Raw genomic sequence first — 18,317 nt, 5'->3', positions numbered from 1 at the left:
TAATAAAAATTATTCATTTATTATTAGGATATATTTTTTATGGAGTAAGTACCTTAACATTGATTGAGATCTTTACAGAAAAAAAGAAAAAGAAATTGAAATCATTTTGAATGCTGATATGAGCTATGGTCCCTTATATTTTAGGGGTCAGTATGTCAAAGATCAAACTTACAGTGACCCTAAGTCTAAAAGGTAACTAGAAAAAACTTTGTCCAACATCCATGGAACTTCATATTTTGGTTGCTTGTTGTTCCTTTTTTTGTGTGTGTGTGGGGGGGACTTGTTAATATGTCAGAAAGGTTACATGGCCTCAGAGTTGCATGTATAAGCATAGTCTAAACTAATACTCTGAAAAATAAACCATTGTTTTCAGGTCATTGAATTATGGTGGTATTGGTGTAGTCATTGGGCATGAAATTACACATGGTTTTGATGACAAAGGTAAGCTGTCCTGCAGTTAAGCATATTTGTGTGTGTTTCCAGCCCTGATCATAGTTTATGTACATAATGACATAGAACAGCCTAACAAAAAACCCCTATTTTTGAGTGCGGGAGGTTTTGGGGGTGGCACCCAGACCATGTCATACCAAAAATGTACAAAAAAGTGCTAGTAGCTTCCTCCCTTAGGACGTGGGAAATCATGTCTGTCATGTGTTTATGGTGTATATATTCCAGTGAGGCAGCACTAAAGACACCATTGTTTATGTGACTGAAAAATTGTTGGAAAAGGCACTAAACCTGAACACAGCTAGAATTGCCTGTTTCGTAGAATATGTCAGTATAGTTCAATAATTTGGAACATTCGCAAATGTTGCACAAGTGTTTGTCAAACTTAAGGGTAAATTTTCGTAATTTTTCTTTAAAAAATATGAAATTCTGAAATAAAAAGCACTGATTTTTTTACATAATTATGCTTTATTTAAGAAATAATTTATAGCAAAAGAGTGTTTTAACAGTATTTATGCACGATGGGTGGTTATATGTCGGGCGTAATAATTTCACGAGGGCGCAGTCTGAGTGAAATTATTTGAACGACGTATTACCACCCGAGTGCATAAATAGTGTTAAAGCACCATTGTGCTATAAATTATTTCGATTCTAATATGCCTGTAATCTTAAAGATTAGATGAAATATAGAAGCGCTCTTTCTTGGTCGCAACAAAAACTTTGACATCATCGCACGTTAACATGACGTCATTCTAGCATAAGAGTGTTTTAACAGAGACAAGCATATTAGAATTTGAATTATTTTTTTTTAAGCTTCAGGAGGCAGTTTAATTTGTATCAAATTGGAATGCAAAACTGGAAAAAAACAAACTTTGAAATATAAAGAAAGCTTTTTTAGTACTTTTCTGTTACAGGGAGGTAAGTGCAAAAAAATAACATATATAAAAGGAAACAAAGCATATGTTTCAGCTAAGAATATTAACCTTTAGCCTGCTGGTGGCAAGTGACTTTGACTTTGCGACCAGTGCAAACTAAGATCAGTCTGACTGTTAAATAATAAATGATATGTACTGCCCAAATTGAATGATAGACCAGTCCATTGTAGATATTTAGCAGGGTAAAGGTTAAAAGAATGTCATAATACAAGAAAAATGAAAAATGTCATGAATTGTTGCTTCATTGAGATTGACCACCATTATTTTATAAAAAAAAAAGTTTTATTTCTTTATTTTTCTGATATTTTCAGGTAGACAGTATGATAAAGATGGTAACATGAAACAATGGTGGAAAAATGAAACAATACAGGCCTTTCAGAAAAGGACACAGTGTATAATAGAGCAGTATTCTAATGTTCAGTTAGAACAGATTGGTGTAAATGTAGGTTTACCTATCAGAAACAAGTCTGATTTTGTCCTGCTTTGTTTCATTCTATGCTGCCAAAGGATTGACTTATAGGTTTGGTTTTTACAACTTGGTAGATGTAAATGTATTATGTCTATGACTTGGCTGGTATTGACTGTTAAGGAATCGTGTCTATGACTGTAAAGCCATTGATAGTAAATGTATTATGTCTATAACTATAAAGCCATTGACTGTAAATGTATTATGTCTATGACTTTAAAGGAATTGACTGTAAATGTATTATGTCTATGACTGTAAAGCCATTGATTGTAAATGTATTATGTCTTATGACTGTAAAGGAATTGACTGTAAATGTATTATGTCTATGACTATAAAGACATTGATTGTAAATGTATTATGTCTATGACTATAAAGGAATTGACTGTAAATGTATTATGTCTATGACTATAAAGGCATTGACTGTAAATGTATTATGTCTATGACTATAAAGGAATTGACTGTAAATGTATTATGTCTCTGACTATAAAGGAATTGACTGTAAATGTATTATGTCTATGACTATAAAGGCATTGACTGTAAATGTATTATGTCTATGACTATAAAGGCATTGACTGTAAATGTATTATGTCTATGACTATAAAGGAATTGACTGTAAATGTATTATGTCTGTGAGGGGCCTCCTTGGCCGAGTGGTTGAGTCCCTTCAAATCACTTGCCCCCATTGATGTGTGTTGAATCCTCACACGGGGTGTTGAATTCTTCATATGAGGAAGCCTCTAGCTGGCTTATGGAAGGTTGGTGGTTCTACCAAAGTTCCTACCTGTGACGAAATAAGTAGGGGCAGCTGGGGTCTTTCTCCACCATTCAAATTTTAAATAATTGTGTGGGTGCAAGGTTAAACCCAGCAAAAAAAATAAATGTCTGTGACTAAAGCCATTGAATTTAATGTATTATGTTTATGACTGTAAAGGCATTGACTGTAAATGTATTGTTTCTATGAATGTAAAGCCATTGACTGTAAATCTGTTATGTCTGTGACTATAAAGGCATTGACTGTAAATGTATAATGTCTTATGACTATAAAGGCATTGACTGTAAATGTATTAATATGTCTTTTGACTATAAAGGCATTGACTGTATATGTATTATGTCTTATGATTGTAAAGGCATTGACTATAAATGTATTATGTCTTATGACTATAAAGGCATTGACTGTAAATGTATTATGTCTATGATTGTAAAGGCATTGACTGTAAATGTATTGTGTCTGTGACTGTAAAGGCATTGACTGTAAATGTATAATGTCTTATGACTATAAAGGCATTGACTGTAAAGGTATTATGTCTATGATTGTAAAGGCATTGACTGTAAATGTATTGTGTTTGTGACTGTAAAGGCATTGTCTTTAAATGTATTATGTCTTATGACTGTTAAGGCATTGACTGTAAATGTATTATGCCAATTACTGTAAAGGCATTGACTGTAAATGTATTATGCCAATTACTGTAAAGACCCTTTCATTGTTTATGAATAAGTTTACTTGCAATGAAACACTGTGTATTGGTGGCTCAAGAAATTGGACTGACTCTAGCAATTCATCTAGTCTCCAGTTGTTTTCTTTATGAATTTTTATGCCCCTACTTTGGGGGTGGGGGGCCTATAGATTTGCCCTTGTCCGTCTGTCCGTCCTTCTGAGAATGTTGTGTCGCGCCTAGCTCCAAAAGTATTTGACGTAGAGTCAAAAAACTTTACAGGAATGTTGGTCAGCATGTGTAGTTGTGCATCTGGCATTTCGCGTCTGGATTCATTCAGTCATGTAGGAGTTATGGCCCCTGACTTAGTAAAAAATTGGTCATGTTAATGTTTTTCGCCTAGCTCCAAAAGTATTTGACATAGAGTCACAAAACTTTACAGGAATGTTGATCAGCATGTGTAGTTGTGCACCTGGGGTTTCACATACGGATTCATTCAGTCATGTAGGAGTTATGGCCCCTGACTTAGTAAAACATTGGTCATTTTAATGTTGTGTCGCGAGTAGCTCCAAAAGTATTTGACCTAGAGTCACCAAAGTTTACAGGAATGTTGGTCAGCATGTGCAGTTGTGCACCTGGGGTTTCACGTCCGGATTGATCCAGTCATGTAGGAGTTATGGCCCCTGACTTAGTTAAAAATTGGTCATTTTAATGTTTTGTCGTGCGTAGCTACAAAAGTATTTGACCTAGAGTCACCAAAGTTTACAGGAATGTTGGTCAGCATGTGCAGTTGTGCACCTGGGGTTTCGCGTCCAGATTCATTCAGTATTGTAGGATTTATGGCTCCTGACCTAGGAAAAAAATGTCATTTTAATGCTTTGTCGCATGTAGCTCCGAAAATATTTTTTACATTTTTTTAAATAGCAACATATTGTTTTCCCAAGTTGATCTGTGTCATTTGTCATGTAGTTGGGGCATCTGTGTCCAATGGACACATTTCTAGTTATGTTTAGATCTCTCTAAATCCAGTTATCTCGATCTACTTGTGACTTCAGGCTATCGGTGGTTTACTGTTAACTTGGAGTAATATTTCAAATTGACTTGATAATGTTGTTGTGCATTTTCATGTAGTTGTGGGTATTTTTATCTACCTAATAGGGTAGGACATGTATAATGAATTTAGTGCTTAGCTTGGAGAATATTAGATAGAAATTTTGAATATGGCTATCAGGTTATAGCTTACACAGCATCTGTCAATTGTTTTCAGATAGTTTGATGAAGTTAAATATTATTGATGTTCATTTAATCTTCAGATTGATGGTAAAAATACACAAGGTGAAAATATTGCTGACAACGGTGGACTGAAACAAGCCTACAGGGTGAATATAATATAACAGGCTTTCTTTTCTTCTGCTAAGAAGTTAGAATACAGTTCTACCAGTTGACAGGCTCTGTTGTTTGCGGGTTTGAGCCACAGACTGGCTGGTATAGAAATTTTGGGGATCTTGCCAAGTTGCACACCCATGCTGAAAAAAATCCCTGAGTGGCACCTGGAGTCTTCTATTAAAGTGGGAAGTCGCCTTGAACTTCAATTATTTTTACTGTAAATATATTAAAGTGTCGGGGGTGATATGCTGTTTTTATGATGCAATGATAGTTACATATATATCTGACCATTTTTATAGCTTAGGCAGACTGGTCAAGTTTGTTTATGCAAAGCAATGTGAGTTTGAAATTCTTATTACCTGACAAACCAATTTCAAAACTTTACTCTCATTTAGGATATTTGAACATGATGTATTCTTCAGTGGGTGGCACTGCATATTTGCACTGAGGTACATTCTTCAGACTACCAACTATTCTCGTCTTAAGATGGGTAACTCATATAGAGTTTTAGACTTAAGTCTTGAAGATGGTTCTGAATATATATCTAGCAAAAATCTTCTTTTATTTTGATCATAATTATGCAAATTTGTTTGATTGTTTTAGTTGTTGATGAAAGATGATGATGATGATGATGATGATGGTGATGGTGATGATGATGATTATTATTTGTAATGCTTGTACATTTTTAAACATTGGAAATATTATTGATCTGTGTTTTTGTTTTGATCCAGGCTTATAAGATGTGGGAGAAAGAGCATGGTCCGGAACCACTCCTGCCTGGTCTGAACATGACCCATGACCAGTTGTTCTTCCTAAACTTTGCCCAGATATGGTGTGGAAACATGAGAGACAAAGCAGCTCTTGAGAAAATAAGGACATCTGCTCATAGTCCTGGCCCTATCCGGTAAGTTTATATGCCCCTCCCTCCAGCTTCCACCTCTGGGAGGCATTTTACAGTGTTTGAACTGACTATCTGTCCGTCACATTTTATTTCGTACACAACTCCTGCAGTTTCTAACCAATTAAAATGAGTTTATGTCATCAACATAAAATGGATGTGCGCATATTGTTTGCACTTTACATTACTCAACTCCTCCTACAGTTTCCTTCCAGTGGAAATGAAACTTGGTATACATCCAGTGGACATGCGCATTTTCAGGAGTTTCATTTTCAAATTCATGGCCTATTTTGATCACCCTGTGTCCATCGTCCACTGTCATCTGCTGCCTGTTATCAACAATTTGACTATTAACACTCTATTAAGGTCACAATGTTGGCCCAGTCTAGATGAAACTTGGTCAAAATGTTTCCTGCTGTTAAGTCTCAGAAACAATCATTGCTGTGTTGTCTGGATTCAAAGTTTATGTCACTAGGGTAATTAAAATCTTGTAAATATTCAAAAGGTTACAATTTCTGTCTTCATAAATCTTTGTGAGACTTTTTAGTCCACCCTCTCAGTATGGAGAGCACAGATCTATAGATAACAGGGTCATGAGTTTGATCCCTTGGGAGGTGTATGTTCTCTGTTATGATTGATGAAAGACATGGTGTCTAGAAACACTTGTTATTTTAACTGTCCACTGTTACATGTCTGAAAAACAGTGCTAAACCCAATACAAACATTGTCTCTATGAAATCTAGGTCAAGTTGAATGGGTTATTCAAGCTGGGGCACTAGGTTAGTATCATAGTTAGACCCTGTTAGCATTGCAGAGGCCACCTTTTCACTTTGATCCTCATAAAACAGTGTCAGAATCTCTATAAATTGAAGGTCGAATTGAAAATTTAAATTACATGAGATAAGAAAAAAACTAGGTCACTAGGTTGTATCAAAGCGTCATCTTGTTAACACTCTGGGGGTCAGGTTTTTCATTGATCAAAATCAAAAATTTTGTCAGAACGTTCGGATCTATGGATCTAGGTAAAGTTCTAAACTGGGTTACCAGAGGTTATAAGATGGGTGACTTTCTTAACACAGAGTTTAGAGGCCACATTTTCTGCTTGATCATCATAAATCTTGTCTTTATAAAATCTAGCACAAGTTTGAAACTAGGTTATCTTGATCAAATTATAGAAAGATGTAAAACACTTAAAAGAGACATTTTCTACTTGATTTTATAAGAATGTCTATTTTAAATGTAGGAAGTTTGTAACTGAAACTAAGGTCAATAGGACAAATCACTGCAAAACTTGGTTAATGATCAACCTGGTTTACATAAAACATGGTCAGAATGTTTGTTTGTATGAAATATAGGCCAAATAAGATACTAGATTATCTGGTGTAAGAACCAGGTCAGGTGAGTGATACAGGGGCCATCTTGTCATCTCTTAATTTAGTTAGGCAAGTTCTTTTGAATTTTACAATGTTATATCAAGCATTTTTAAGGAGCATGTATCAAACAGTGTTGACATTTTTCTTGTTTCATTGTTCCAACACCACGACTAGTCATGCATTGTAACAGTCAATTGAAATCATTCTGCCTGATACATTTCAGGATATTGTAAAATCAGCGATTTTTGATAGGGACTACAGTCATACTTTATTATCCCCGCCGATGAAATCGGGAGGGGGGTATTGAAATGGCGTTGTCCGTCCGTCCGTATGTCGGCAGCCATTTCTCAGTAACTACTTGGTAGAATTTCATGAAACTTGAAATAAACATGAACCAACATACTGCGATGATGCCCGTCAAGTTTTTTTTTTGATTGGTCAATTTCCCTCAGAGTTATTGCCCTTGATTTAATAAAAAATGTCCATCTGCAGCCATTGCTCAGTAACTAACAGGTAGAATTTCATCAAATTTGAAATAGACATGAACCAAGATACTGCGCTGATGCCCGTCAAGTTTTTTTTTTGATAGGTCAATTTCCCTCAGAGTTATTGCCCTTGATTTAATGAAAAATGTCCGTCTGCAGCCATTTCTCAGTAACTAGCAGGTAGAATTTCATCAAACTTGAAGTAGACATGAACCAAGATACTGCGACGATGCCCTTCAAGTTTTTTTTCGATTGGTCAATTTTCCATATAGTTATTGCCCTTTAATTGTTTAAAAATCCACAGATCTGTACATAGCAAACCAACCAATTGGAAGAATTTCATTAAACTTCTTCCATTCTTTTCCATGAACATTTATTATAAACATGTGATGTTGTGTACCTACACCTGGTCACCACCTTACCTTGGTCACCCCCCTCACCCTCCCCCCCCCCCCCCCCCCCCCCCCCCCCAATTTTTTATGTCCCCGAAGGGAGGCATATAGTTTTTGAACTGTCGGTCTGTCAGTCTGTCTGCAATTTTCGTGTCCGGTCCATATCTTTGTCATCGATGGATGGATTTTCAAATAACTTGGCATGAATGTGTACCACAGTAAGACGACGTGTCGCGCGCAAGACCCAGGTCCGTAGCTTAAAGGTCAAGGTCACACTTAGACGTTAAAGGTCATTTTTCATGATAGTGCATTCGTGTCCGGTCCATATCTTTGTCATCCATGGATGGATTTTCAAATAACTTGGCATGAATGTGTACCACAGTAAGACGACATGTCGCACGCAAGACCCAGGTCCGTATCTCAAAGGTCAAGATCACACTTAGACGTTAAAGGTCATTTTTCATATAGTGCATTCGTGTCCGGTCCATATCTTTGTCATCCATGGATGGATTTTCAAATAACTTGGCATGAATGTGTACCACAGTAAGACGACGTGTCGCGCGCAAGACCCAGGTCCGTAGCTTAAAGGTCAAGGTCACACTTAGACGTTAAAGGTCATTTTTCATGATAGTGCATTCGTGTCCGGTCCATATCTTTGTCATCCATGGATGGATTTTCAAATAACTTAACATGAATGTGTACCACAGTAAGACGACATGTCGCACGCAAGTTCCAGGTCGGTAGCTCAAAGTTCAAGGTCACACTTAGACGTTAAAGGTCATATTTCATGATAGTGCATTGATGGGCGTGTCCGGTCCATATCTTTGTCATTCATGCATGGATTTTAAAATTATTGGGCATGAATGTGTACCACAGTAAGACCACGTGTCACGCGCAAGACCCAGGTCTGTAGGTCAAAGGTCCTAAACTCTAACATCGGCCATAACTATTCATTCAAAGTGCCATCGGGGGCATGTGTCATCCTATGGAGACAGCTCTTGTTTTTTTCATTTTTCGTTTTCTATCAGTATTTATAATCAACATGTAAACTGTTGTATCCTCACCCCACCCAAACAAACCATTCATTTTCTTTTAATTTGATTTTGACTAATGAAATTATTTGCTTCTTGGTAACATTCTTAACTTTTTGCTGGATATTTTTTTTGCCGTTCCTCAACTCTGACCCTTTCGGCGGGGGATTCCAATTCATCGAATTTGCTTGTTTACTTTAACTTGGTAGGATAGGTAAAACTTTTGAGTTCTCAGTAGTTCCAGGCTTCAAACTATATACATTACACAATGTGCAGGTATTTTGCTGGAGCCCAACAAGGAGTTCGAGGGAGCGACCTTGTACAAATTATCTGAGTTTGAGCAAAACAAAGTTTGACAGTCATTAAAATTACAACAAAAACAATAATATTCCCATCATTTTGATCAATTAAGTAGTTTTCCACCAGAACCTTGAAAAATTGAATGACTTTACAATATCTTTATTATCTTTTTTCATTGAACTTAGATGACAAAATTAAGTTTTATGATGTTTCATGAAGTTACTTTACTTTGTAAGCTTAGTAAATAATGGCCTGTAACAGGTATCATGTGTATTTTAAAGTATTTCTTTATTAGATATACCTGGCCTCTGAGAATTTGAATGTATTTTCATTTTCAATTGTTTTACAGGGCGAGATTACCACTTGCCAACTCGGAGGACTTCGCCCGTGCTTACAGTTGCCCGTTAGGCAGCAGAATGAACCCTATACATAAATGCTCTGTATGGTAACCAATTATGGCCATATGGAGACATATACATGTAAAAAGTGTTACTTGTGAAGAGAGTAAATTGTTTGGTATGATAATGGGTGCACCCTAGAGATGTGTGTGGAGATCAGTATGCCGAGGATCCTAAGTAGAGGACGGATAGGAACTCCTGATATGTTTATTATACGCAAACAAAACTATGGAATTTGATTGTTTTATTCAATGGTTGGCAGTAAAGGAAAAAGTGTTTGGGGTCAATATTAATCATAATACAATATACCGGTAATTGTCATGGCATTTAGAAGTTTAGTTATCATTAACAAGTTGAGTGATGGTATTGAATTTATTCTGTTTAAGTCCTTGAATGAAACTGTATTTCATTGCACTTCATGTATATATATAGACACATGATTTGGACAGTGGCTATGAAACCTTGTAGACAACAAAAGCTGAACACAAGTTGTATAGATTACAGGTATGCTATTTACATGAGTTGTATGTATATATCATAAGTTTGGGTATACGCAAACATTATATGATAGTGATTCATATACCCTGAAATCCCGAAAATAAGCCGGTTTTGAAAATAAGCTGGTCTCTAAAATAAACGACGATTTCACTACAAGCAAAAAGGGCTCATAAATTAGCCACACTCAAAAATAAACCATCCATTTTTTATGCCCCCAGCATCTACTGATGCGGGAGGCATATGGTGATTGTCCCATCCGTCCATCCCTATCAGGTTAATCAAATGGGACTGTTTTGTCTAGCATCAATACTCCTTACTAGAATGACTTGATACTAATGCAGATGTAACCTGTGACCATTCCTTATCATCAGACATCACTTGACCTCAGTTTGACCTTAACCTTGACCTCATTTTGGACTTAGGTTGCTTTATATGGGCCATCTCTTGGTTAACCAGATGGGACCGTTTTGTCTAGCATCAATACCCCTTACAAGAATGAATTGATTCTAATACAGATGTAAACTGTGACCATTCCTCATCTTCAAACATCACCAGACCTCAGTTTGACCTTGACCTCGTTCTGGACTTAGGTGCAAAGTCTGTCGACAAAGATGCCACTGGGGGCATCAAGCGTTTATTGAACGCAGCTTCTTGTTTGTATTAGAAATAGTATCAATGACCTTGTTAGGACACCATATAAGATAGCAAAAGTTACCAACATGTACATAGAGGATCTATTTCCACACACAATGCGGTGTTTATCACATATTGTGTAAGTTATTAATACCCGTTTTGGGGTTAAATCACAGGTATATTTGTTTGTTAGTACGGACAAAACTTTTTAATAAGTAATTATCTGTTATGTTCATTAAGAACTTGTAACAAAAACATTTAAGTTAGAAGTATAAGTATTTGTCGACGACAATGTTTTTACTAAAAAAATGTAAAAAAATATATGACATCCGTATCTGCAGTACAGTCGAGAATGCCTTAGCGACTCCCTGAATTTAATGACTCCCTGTATTATCTGACCCTAGTCAAGTGCACCGGATGTAAAATGCTATAAAATAAGTCCGTATTTAGCGACTCCCTGTCTAACATGACAAGCGACCTTCATTTTTCAGTCAGATTTGCTTTAGTTTGTCTTTTTAAGAGACTTTTTACTGGTTTGCTGATTTTTGGGCTGAATTCAACCACACTGAGTTGGTTTAAAATTCAGAAATTATTAAAAGGTCCATCACAAAATAGTAAAGTTTGATTTCAACCTGGCAACTCACAGAATTGCTAATGACCAGCTAATAATATTTTTGTTTCGTGTCAAACGATCTCATAATTCCCTATTGTTTACAAAGACAATAGATTAAATTGTAATCAATTAGTGTTAAGTTTACACATCAACATGTTTGGGTACCACAAGGATCCGGTGTGGGTGATCTTTTAGGCCTGTATTTGTAAGTGGGTGGGGTATCGGAGGACTAATTTTGACTGTATTAAGGGATTCCCTGCTATATGCGACTTTACTTCATCTGTCCCATCGAAGGTCAAATATGACAGACTTGACTGTATTTTGGTACTCGAAAATACCCCTGCCCGCTGTAAGTACTCAAAAGATAGTCGGACTCAAAAATAAGCCGGTCTCAATAATAAGCCACCAAATCCTTACGAAAATTAAAAAAAAAAAACACAGCTTATTTTCGGAATTTCAGGGTAGTTTAGTACACAAGAACTGCTGATTTATAATATCAGCTTAGTTAACCATTTTTTGCATTTAGATGACCGGTTATTCTGACATTTTGTAAAAATAATGTTTAACTTAGTGACAAAATTGTCTTCATGAAACTGATTTTATTAATGAGATATTTATAAGTCTTTCCTCATTGAAATTTTTTCAAATAAACTAAGTGTTCCTATGTTCTTGGAAACGGCATTCATTTCACTAAGAGGGAAATATTTATAGTGCTAACAGGGATTACCTTCCTTAATGGTACAGTAATTACTTACATCACAAACACCATGTAACAATCAAAATCACATAACGGTTTCCTTTTCTTTTTTTCCATCTTATCGCCCACATCATGTTTATTTATAGAATACTCAAAACAATTATGGTTACTGAAATCTAAAAATTTTTCATGAGACAGTGTGAATTCATTTAAGTTTTTGATGAGTCAGTTGCATATTTGCGGCAGAGGTCTCTATAGTGTTAGAGAGAAGTCAAATTGGGTAATTGTTTTATATGAAATATATTTTGTCATCTGTAGACTGTCTCAGCCATTACATTTCATTTACCAATATTTAGCATAAAGCAGGTCTTTATGCACAGAAATGTTTCCAATGCCCATTGCATTTTAACAGTTCTGAAACCCATGTCTTTGTTAATATCGCTGAGGACTAATTTTCATGGATTTCACAGTGGAGTACCGGTATATCAGTGAATTTGGTCCTGATGACCATAGAAAATTATCATTTACTATATCGTCAATATTTGAAATCCACAATTTCAGATTCTTTTGAAATACTCAAATTGAGCCATGGGGAAGCAAATTTAAGGAAACAGTAACAGCATGTGGTAATTTGGCAAAATAAAATGGGGAATACCAGTAGTTTTAACATACAATATTTTACATAAGGAAAATATAAGTACAGAAAAGTATTGAGTTTGAAACTGAAGTTTGTCATCAAGTGATTCAGTTTTCTAGTTAAGTGGTTCTTAAAGGAGTTTCGATACGTTCTTAATTTCCAGTTTATTTGCAGTTGTTTTTTTTCTCCAGTAAGTGTTTTCTGTGAACTAACAAATGAAAGATGTACTATGGTTATCTTTCAGTGAATTATTTCAAAGTTCCATAATGCTTTTAATTCTTTTTCATCTAAGAATTTTGTTCAGGACTTACCTGAGATTCAGTTGCGCATGCGCAGGTCACTTTCTTGTTGCTAAACACGCCTCATCATTTCCATAATTTTTATAGGTCGTAGATAGATTTATAATACAAGAACTGTATGAATTTTACATTGAAAATAGTTAGAGATCTCTCTCCAAATAGAGAATGTGAATAATTACTTGGTTAGGAAAGTACTACTTTCAGTACTGCTCATGAACATGCTGAGTTATAGTCATAAAGGAAGATAATCAGAAACAATTGATATGATAGAATTTCTTCAAACTTTGGATATTGAAGGACTATCCTCTAAGAAACAAAAATATGCAATCAGTCATAGGTCACCGGTATTGAAAAAGAGTTATCTGCCCTTGAAAACGGCTTTTTTTTCAAAAATATAACTGGAATAATTTTATACGCCCGTCTCTGAAAGAGCAGTGCCTATTATGTGAATACCTGTGGCTGGCTATCGGCGTTCAGAAGCATGTCCGCTCTCTAAGTCGAACAACTGTTTTCATCCAATCTCCACCAAACTTGCTGACAATGTTTGTGGGCATAATATCTCGGCCAAGTTTGATAACTACCCAAATTTCCCCAGGCACTCTTGGATTATGGCCTTGAAGTACATGAAAGTTCGATTACCTACCAAATCCCCCCAGGCACTCTTGGATTATGGCCCTTGAATTATATGAAAAACTGCGAAGTTTGCCTTGTCCGCCCTCTAAGTCAAACAGTTTTCATCCAAGCTTCACCAAACTTGGTGACAATGTTTTTGGGCATAATATCTCGGCCAGGTTTGCCAACCACCCAAATTGCCCCAGGCACTCTTGGATTATGGCCCTTGAATTTCTGTATCTGAATATTTAGACAGGCGTATTTCGTGACAGTCTGGCACTCTTGTTATTTTCCTCTTGTGACTTGTATTGTCCAATTTATTTGACCTGTCAAAAAATGGACCTGGCTTTTATTATATTCTGTTCGAGCCTATATAAGATTAACATGAAAGCTGGGAACATGTTTGTCAGGTCAATTAAATTGTACAATAGCACTCAGTTGTTTACAGTACTAACATGAAAAATGATTAAAGCTTATTATATCAACCTATGATGTTTTTCTTGGTACTTACATATGAACATAAATGGCACCTATTTCTATGTAGTAGCAACCTTTATTTTCCTTGCATATATCCACTGCCATGTATAATGATATTTATTGGAGCCACGCCATGAGAAAACCAACATAGTGCATTTGCGACCAGCATGGATCCAGACCAGCCTGCGCATCTGCACAGTCTGGTCAGGATCCATGCTGCTTGCTAAGCGTTTCTCTAATTGCAATAGGCTTTGAAAGCAAACAGTCTGGATCCATGCTGGTCGCAAATGGTTTCTCTAATTGCAATAGGCTTTGAAAGCGAACAGTCTGGATCCATGCTGGTCGCAAATGCACTATGTTGGTTTTCTCATGGCACAGCTCATTTACAGTTTTTCTGTTTATTGCTGTTCTCAAGTTTTTGAGATTTGCTTTCAGTGTAAGTATGTATTTGACTCTGAAGATGTGGTTCAAACTTGTTTATTTTACAAACTTGATATTATTTTTATGTCCTTGTTTAATTGTACATACAGTTAAACTCATATCATGAATTTGCTTGTCTCAAAGTTCCAGCTATATCGAAGACATTTTCAAGTCCTGTACTAAAAACTGTATGGTTCAGTTAATACGACAGAGCTGATTATATCTACACAATTTGCACCCATATTATTTTCGAGTTATACGACTCTGATGTTAATACATTTGTAATGTATTTGTTCTTCAAGTATATTTCGTTTATAGATGAATTTTGTGATAAGGGTGGTAAGTTTTTCATTTGTTAGTCATGATCTTTTTCATTTTATTTATTTTGTTTGCAGTTGCCAGTTAAGTTAAAAATGTCTTTACATATTTTCATTATTGTATTTTTTGCTTAAGTTTTAATTTCCTACCTCAGATAACAAAATTGCTGTCTCAGAATGCAAAAATACATGTATATGATATTAGTCCCATTTCAAATAAGAAAACTGTAGGTTTGTTTGATTGATGACATTTTGAATGAGAAAAAAATTGCATAATAGTATGCTTGGTCTTAATTCCATAAGTACCAAAATATAATTTAGAGAAACCCGCAGATGTATGCCTACAGCTGTGTAAATCTGGTTAGCACATATTTACTTACATTTCAGATACGAATGTATATCCTCCAGTGCTGGAAAAACATGTCTTACACCTATCGTATGGTGTAGAATGACTCTCTTGTTTTAAAACCTCATTATATTTGATTATAATTGAATGCATTAGCTTTTTAAGCTACAACCAAAAGGAAATGCTTTTTCTTTCATATGCAGGAGTAAGAATCTGTCACCTTCATATATGCGGATATGATTATCCAGCTGTCAAGGTAACTGGTTTTACAGTCATTTGCTGGAGCATCATTACTGCTTGGACTGTTATATTCAAGTTGGATATTCACTAACGGTTTCTCACATGGCTGTTCACTAATGGTTTCTCGAGTGCATTTGCGACCAGCATGGATCCAGACCAGCCAGTGCATCGGCGCAGTCTGGTCAGGATCCATGCTGTTCGCTAACGGTTTCTCTAATGGCCGTTCACTAACTGCTTCTCGAGTGCATTTGTGACCAGCATGGATCCAGACCAGCCTGTGCATCTGCACTGTCTGGTCAGGATCCATGCTATTCGCTAATGGCAGTAGGGTTTGAAAGCGAACAGCATGGATCCTGACCAGATTGCGTGCATTGACTTTGTTTGGTGACGACCTACATCAGTTATCAAAACCATCTTTATATGGACTTGTTTTTCCTTCTATGGCTAAATGGGAAACTCTGAAAATCTTTTCTCTGAGTCTACTATTGCTTGGTATCGAATTAATAGGCAGAAATGTTTCTTGAATGACTCTTTTAAAAAGGCGTTACCTACATCAGCCGTGAAAAATTCAGGTGATCGATCTAGAGCCATTATGGCCCTCTTGTTTGTCGGAGATACCATTCTTCCTTGAAATGAACCTTTGTGCAAATTTGTTAGATCATGTGAGGACTTAAGGCGTGTAATTATGGTCTTGTTTTATATGCAGGCGTTCTAACAGGATGAGTTAGTTAATGTGCTTGAAAATTAAAAAAACAAACATGAATGTATAAACTACTTTATTACATACTCATTTAAAAACTCATTAAGTTTCTGTGGAACCTGAAACGTCAATATTTTTCCATATTGACGTTCAAATTTCATATCGGGTGTGTCATGTCATTTGTGAGGTCAGTTTCATGTATGTCATCACGTTTAAAAGTTCTTAAATGACGATATTTTCCATTTTACACTGGCTTTAATAACAACAAATTAGAATAATTTTTATAATAATTTTAAGTGTAGATTCTTATGTAATGAAAAGTTTATTAGATTTGCATCAAGAAATGTGCTCTCATTCTTTTGCGCAATAATATTGCGTTCCTAAAGTCGCATAATATTTCCAATGCAGAACTCGTGCATATTTCTCGATACAAATCTAATAACCTATAAATATCAGCTGTAGAAGTGTTAAACAACCATGACAAGACTAGTATTTGGTTTCTTTTAAACAAGAATGTAATATGTAACTGGAACATCAATTTCATTTTACAGGTTTCGATCAGTATCAGACCTCAGTTTTCAATAAATCCACAAGTTTAGATGTGATTTTGCTATTATCTCACTTCTCATTTATTGGCGAGAAAATTTGTATTTCTCATGTAAAACAGAGGAAGATGCTTATCCTAACATTTACATCCTTGTTTTGTGCAATTTTTCTATTGCATTTCTACATGTATTGTGCATTTTCTTTTATTTTCTGATACATATTTTTAGATGTAACCACATTACACTCGGATCATTTTCATTTTGTTGTTGATGCTTAAGTGGCAGTTATTTTGAAGTGCTAGGTTTTTGTCTCGTAGTGCTGATATTAATTGCTGTTTGATCCATCTTTTCCTTAATACGTTTTTTTTTATTTCTTTTATAAATATATTAGGGTTATTATAACAGTATCTTGATATATGCGATGTTGTACCTGACCTAAGAAGACTTTGCTAGGCCTGGATCCTATTTGTGCCCACACGAAAACCGAATGCCGCATTGTAGGCCAAGGTACTGTTTTAATGACCTTTTGATTAAATATTTAGCATATGTCTACATGTCTTTCTAGTGTTGTATCAGCAAAAATTGACACAAGACTGAATACTTGATTAAAACAGTGAACTTTTTGATGCACAGATTGTCGAGACAACACCATTTCATCATTTCTGATTAAATATTTTCTGTATCTGTTGGGAGCTGAATACAGGGTTTAGTATTTGTTAGTGAAATACTTGCCTTTTTTTCAGACAGGAAATTCCTATGTGTATAACAAAACTTTATACAATATATAATATACATTGTTCTGATGAACTTCAAGTTTGGTACTAGGAGGTTTATATGTACATTTTGTATTTAAATACATTTTTTTTTTTGTATCTTGATTAGTTTTGAATTTATCCTCAAAAGCGATTTGTGTTAGATATTTTCTTTTGTAAATTTCATTAATTTTTGAGACCAAAAAAATAATTTAATTTTGGCTTCGTGTTGACGTAAAGTTATTATAAAATCAACGTTTCTGTGGAAAAATTGTAAAATTTCAGGAGGGAAAAAGTTGCATGGGTCAGCATTTTACACAGGGGAAAATACAGTTTTGGCCAAAAAAATGACTTTTTTTAAAGATATATTTAAATGTCAAATCAGTCCTGCCATCACCCCTGGAGACCTTCTAAATGATATATAGTCAGTGTCTAAATCTTGAAAAAATGCCACAATTTGTAAAAAAAAAAAGGAAAAAAAAAAAAACAAATAAATAAGAATACGTGGTTATGGACTTGATGGATCAATCAGATTTCATTATGCTTATTGTGTTTGAAAAGTTTATACTCTGTTTACAGTTACTTAAGAATTGTCTTTTTGTAAATAAATTGTTAAAAAGTTTCAGACAAATAAATACGTTTCTTTTGTTAAAAGTCTAGCTTGCTTTTCTTTAATCTGTATAGTGGCCTCCATTCTTCATTACATTTAAGCATTGTCTGTTGTAGAACAGATTTTTAATTTCTAATATTCTTATACAACAAATCCACTGCACCTGCACGGTAGTGCTCTTGATTACTTAAACACTAAAACATCTTTACTGAAGGTACTGGTCAGCATTACACCAGACTTTGTCTGTAGCATCCTAGCAAGGTCCTCTCCTTAAGTGGGGACACTTGGCCCCTTTAAGGGCCACTAAAGCTAATGGAAAGAAGAAAAAAACTTTAAAAAAATTCTCTTGAACCACTGTAAGGAATTTCAGTAAACTC

At 35.3% G+C, this 18,317-nt stretch overlaps 1 protein-coding gene across 2 annotated transcripts in view; it reads left to right on the top strand.

Annotated features, from left to right (window-relative positions):
- The window catches only part of LOC123526343 (neprilysin-1-like), a 108,120-nt gene extending 90,136 nt beyond the window's left edge, over window positions 1-17,984 (top strand). For both annotated transcript variants that reach the window (XM_053522921.1, XM_053522922.1), the window contains 5 exons: window positions 374-441; window positions 1,694-1,824; window positions 4,595-4,660; window positions 5,399-5,571; window positions 9,496-17,984. In XM_053522921.1, coding sequence (XP_053378896.1) covers window positions 374-441; window positions 1,694-1,824; window positions 4,595-4,660; window positions 5,399-5,571; window positions 9,496-9,595 — 538 coding nt within the window. In that variant the 3' untranslated portion in view covers window positions 9,596-17,984. The remainder of the gene's footprint in view (window positions 1-373; window positions 442-1,693; window positions 1,825-4,594; window positions 4,661-5,398; window positions 5,572-9,495) is intronic.
- The last annotated feature ends 333 nt before the right edge of the window (window positions 17,985-18,317 follow it).

The sequence above is a fragment of the Mercenaria mercenaria genome, chromosome 14 (assembly GCF_021730395.1).
Source record: "Mercenaria mercenaria strain notata chromosome 14, MADL_Memer_1, whole genome shotgun sequence".
NCBI classification, from domain to species: domain Eukaryota; kingdom Metazoa; phylum Mollusca; class Bivalvia; order Venerida; family Veneridae; genus Mercenaria; species Mercenaria mercenaria.
This window is presented reverse-complemented; position numbering and strand designations above follow the sequence as displayed.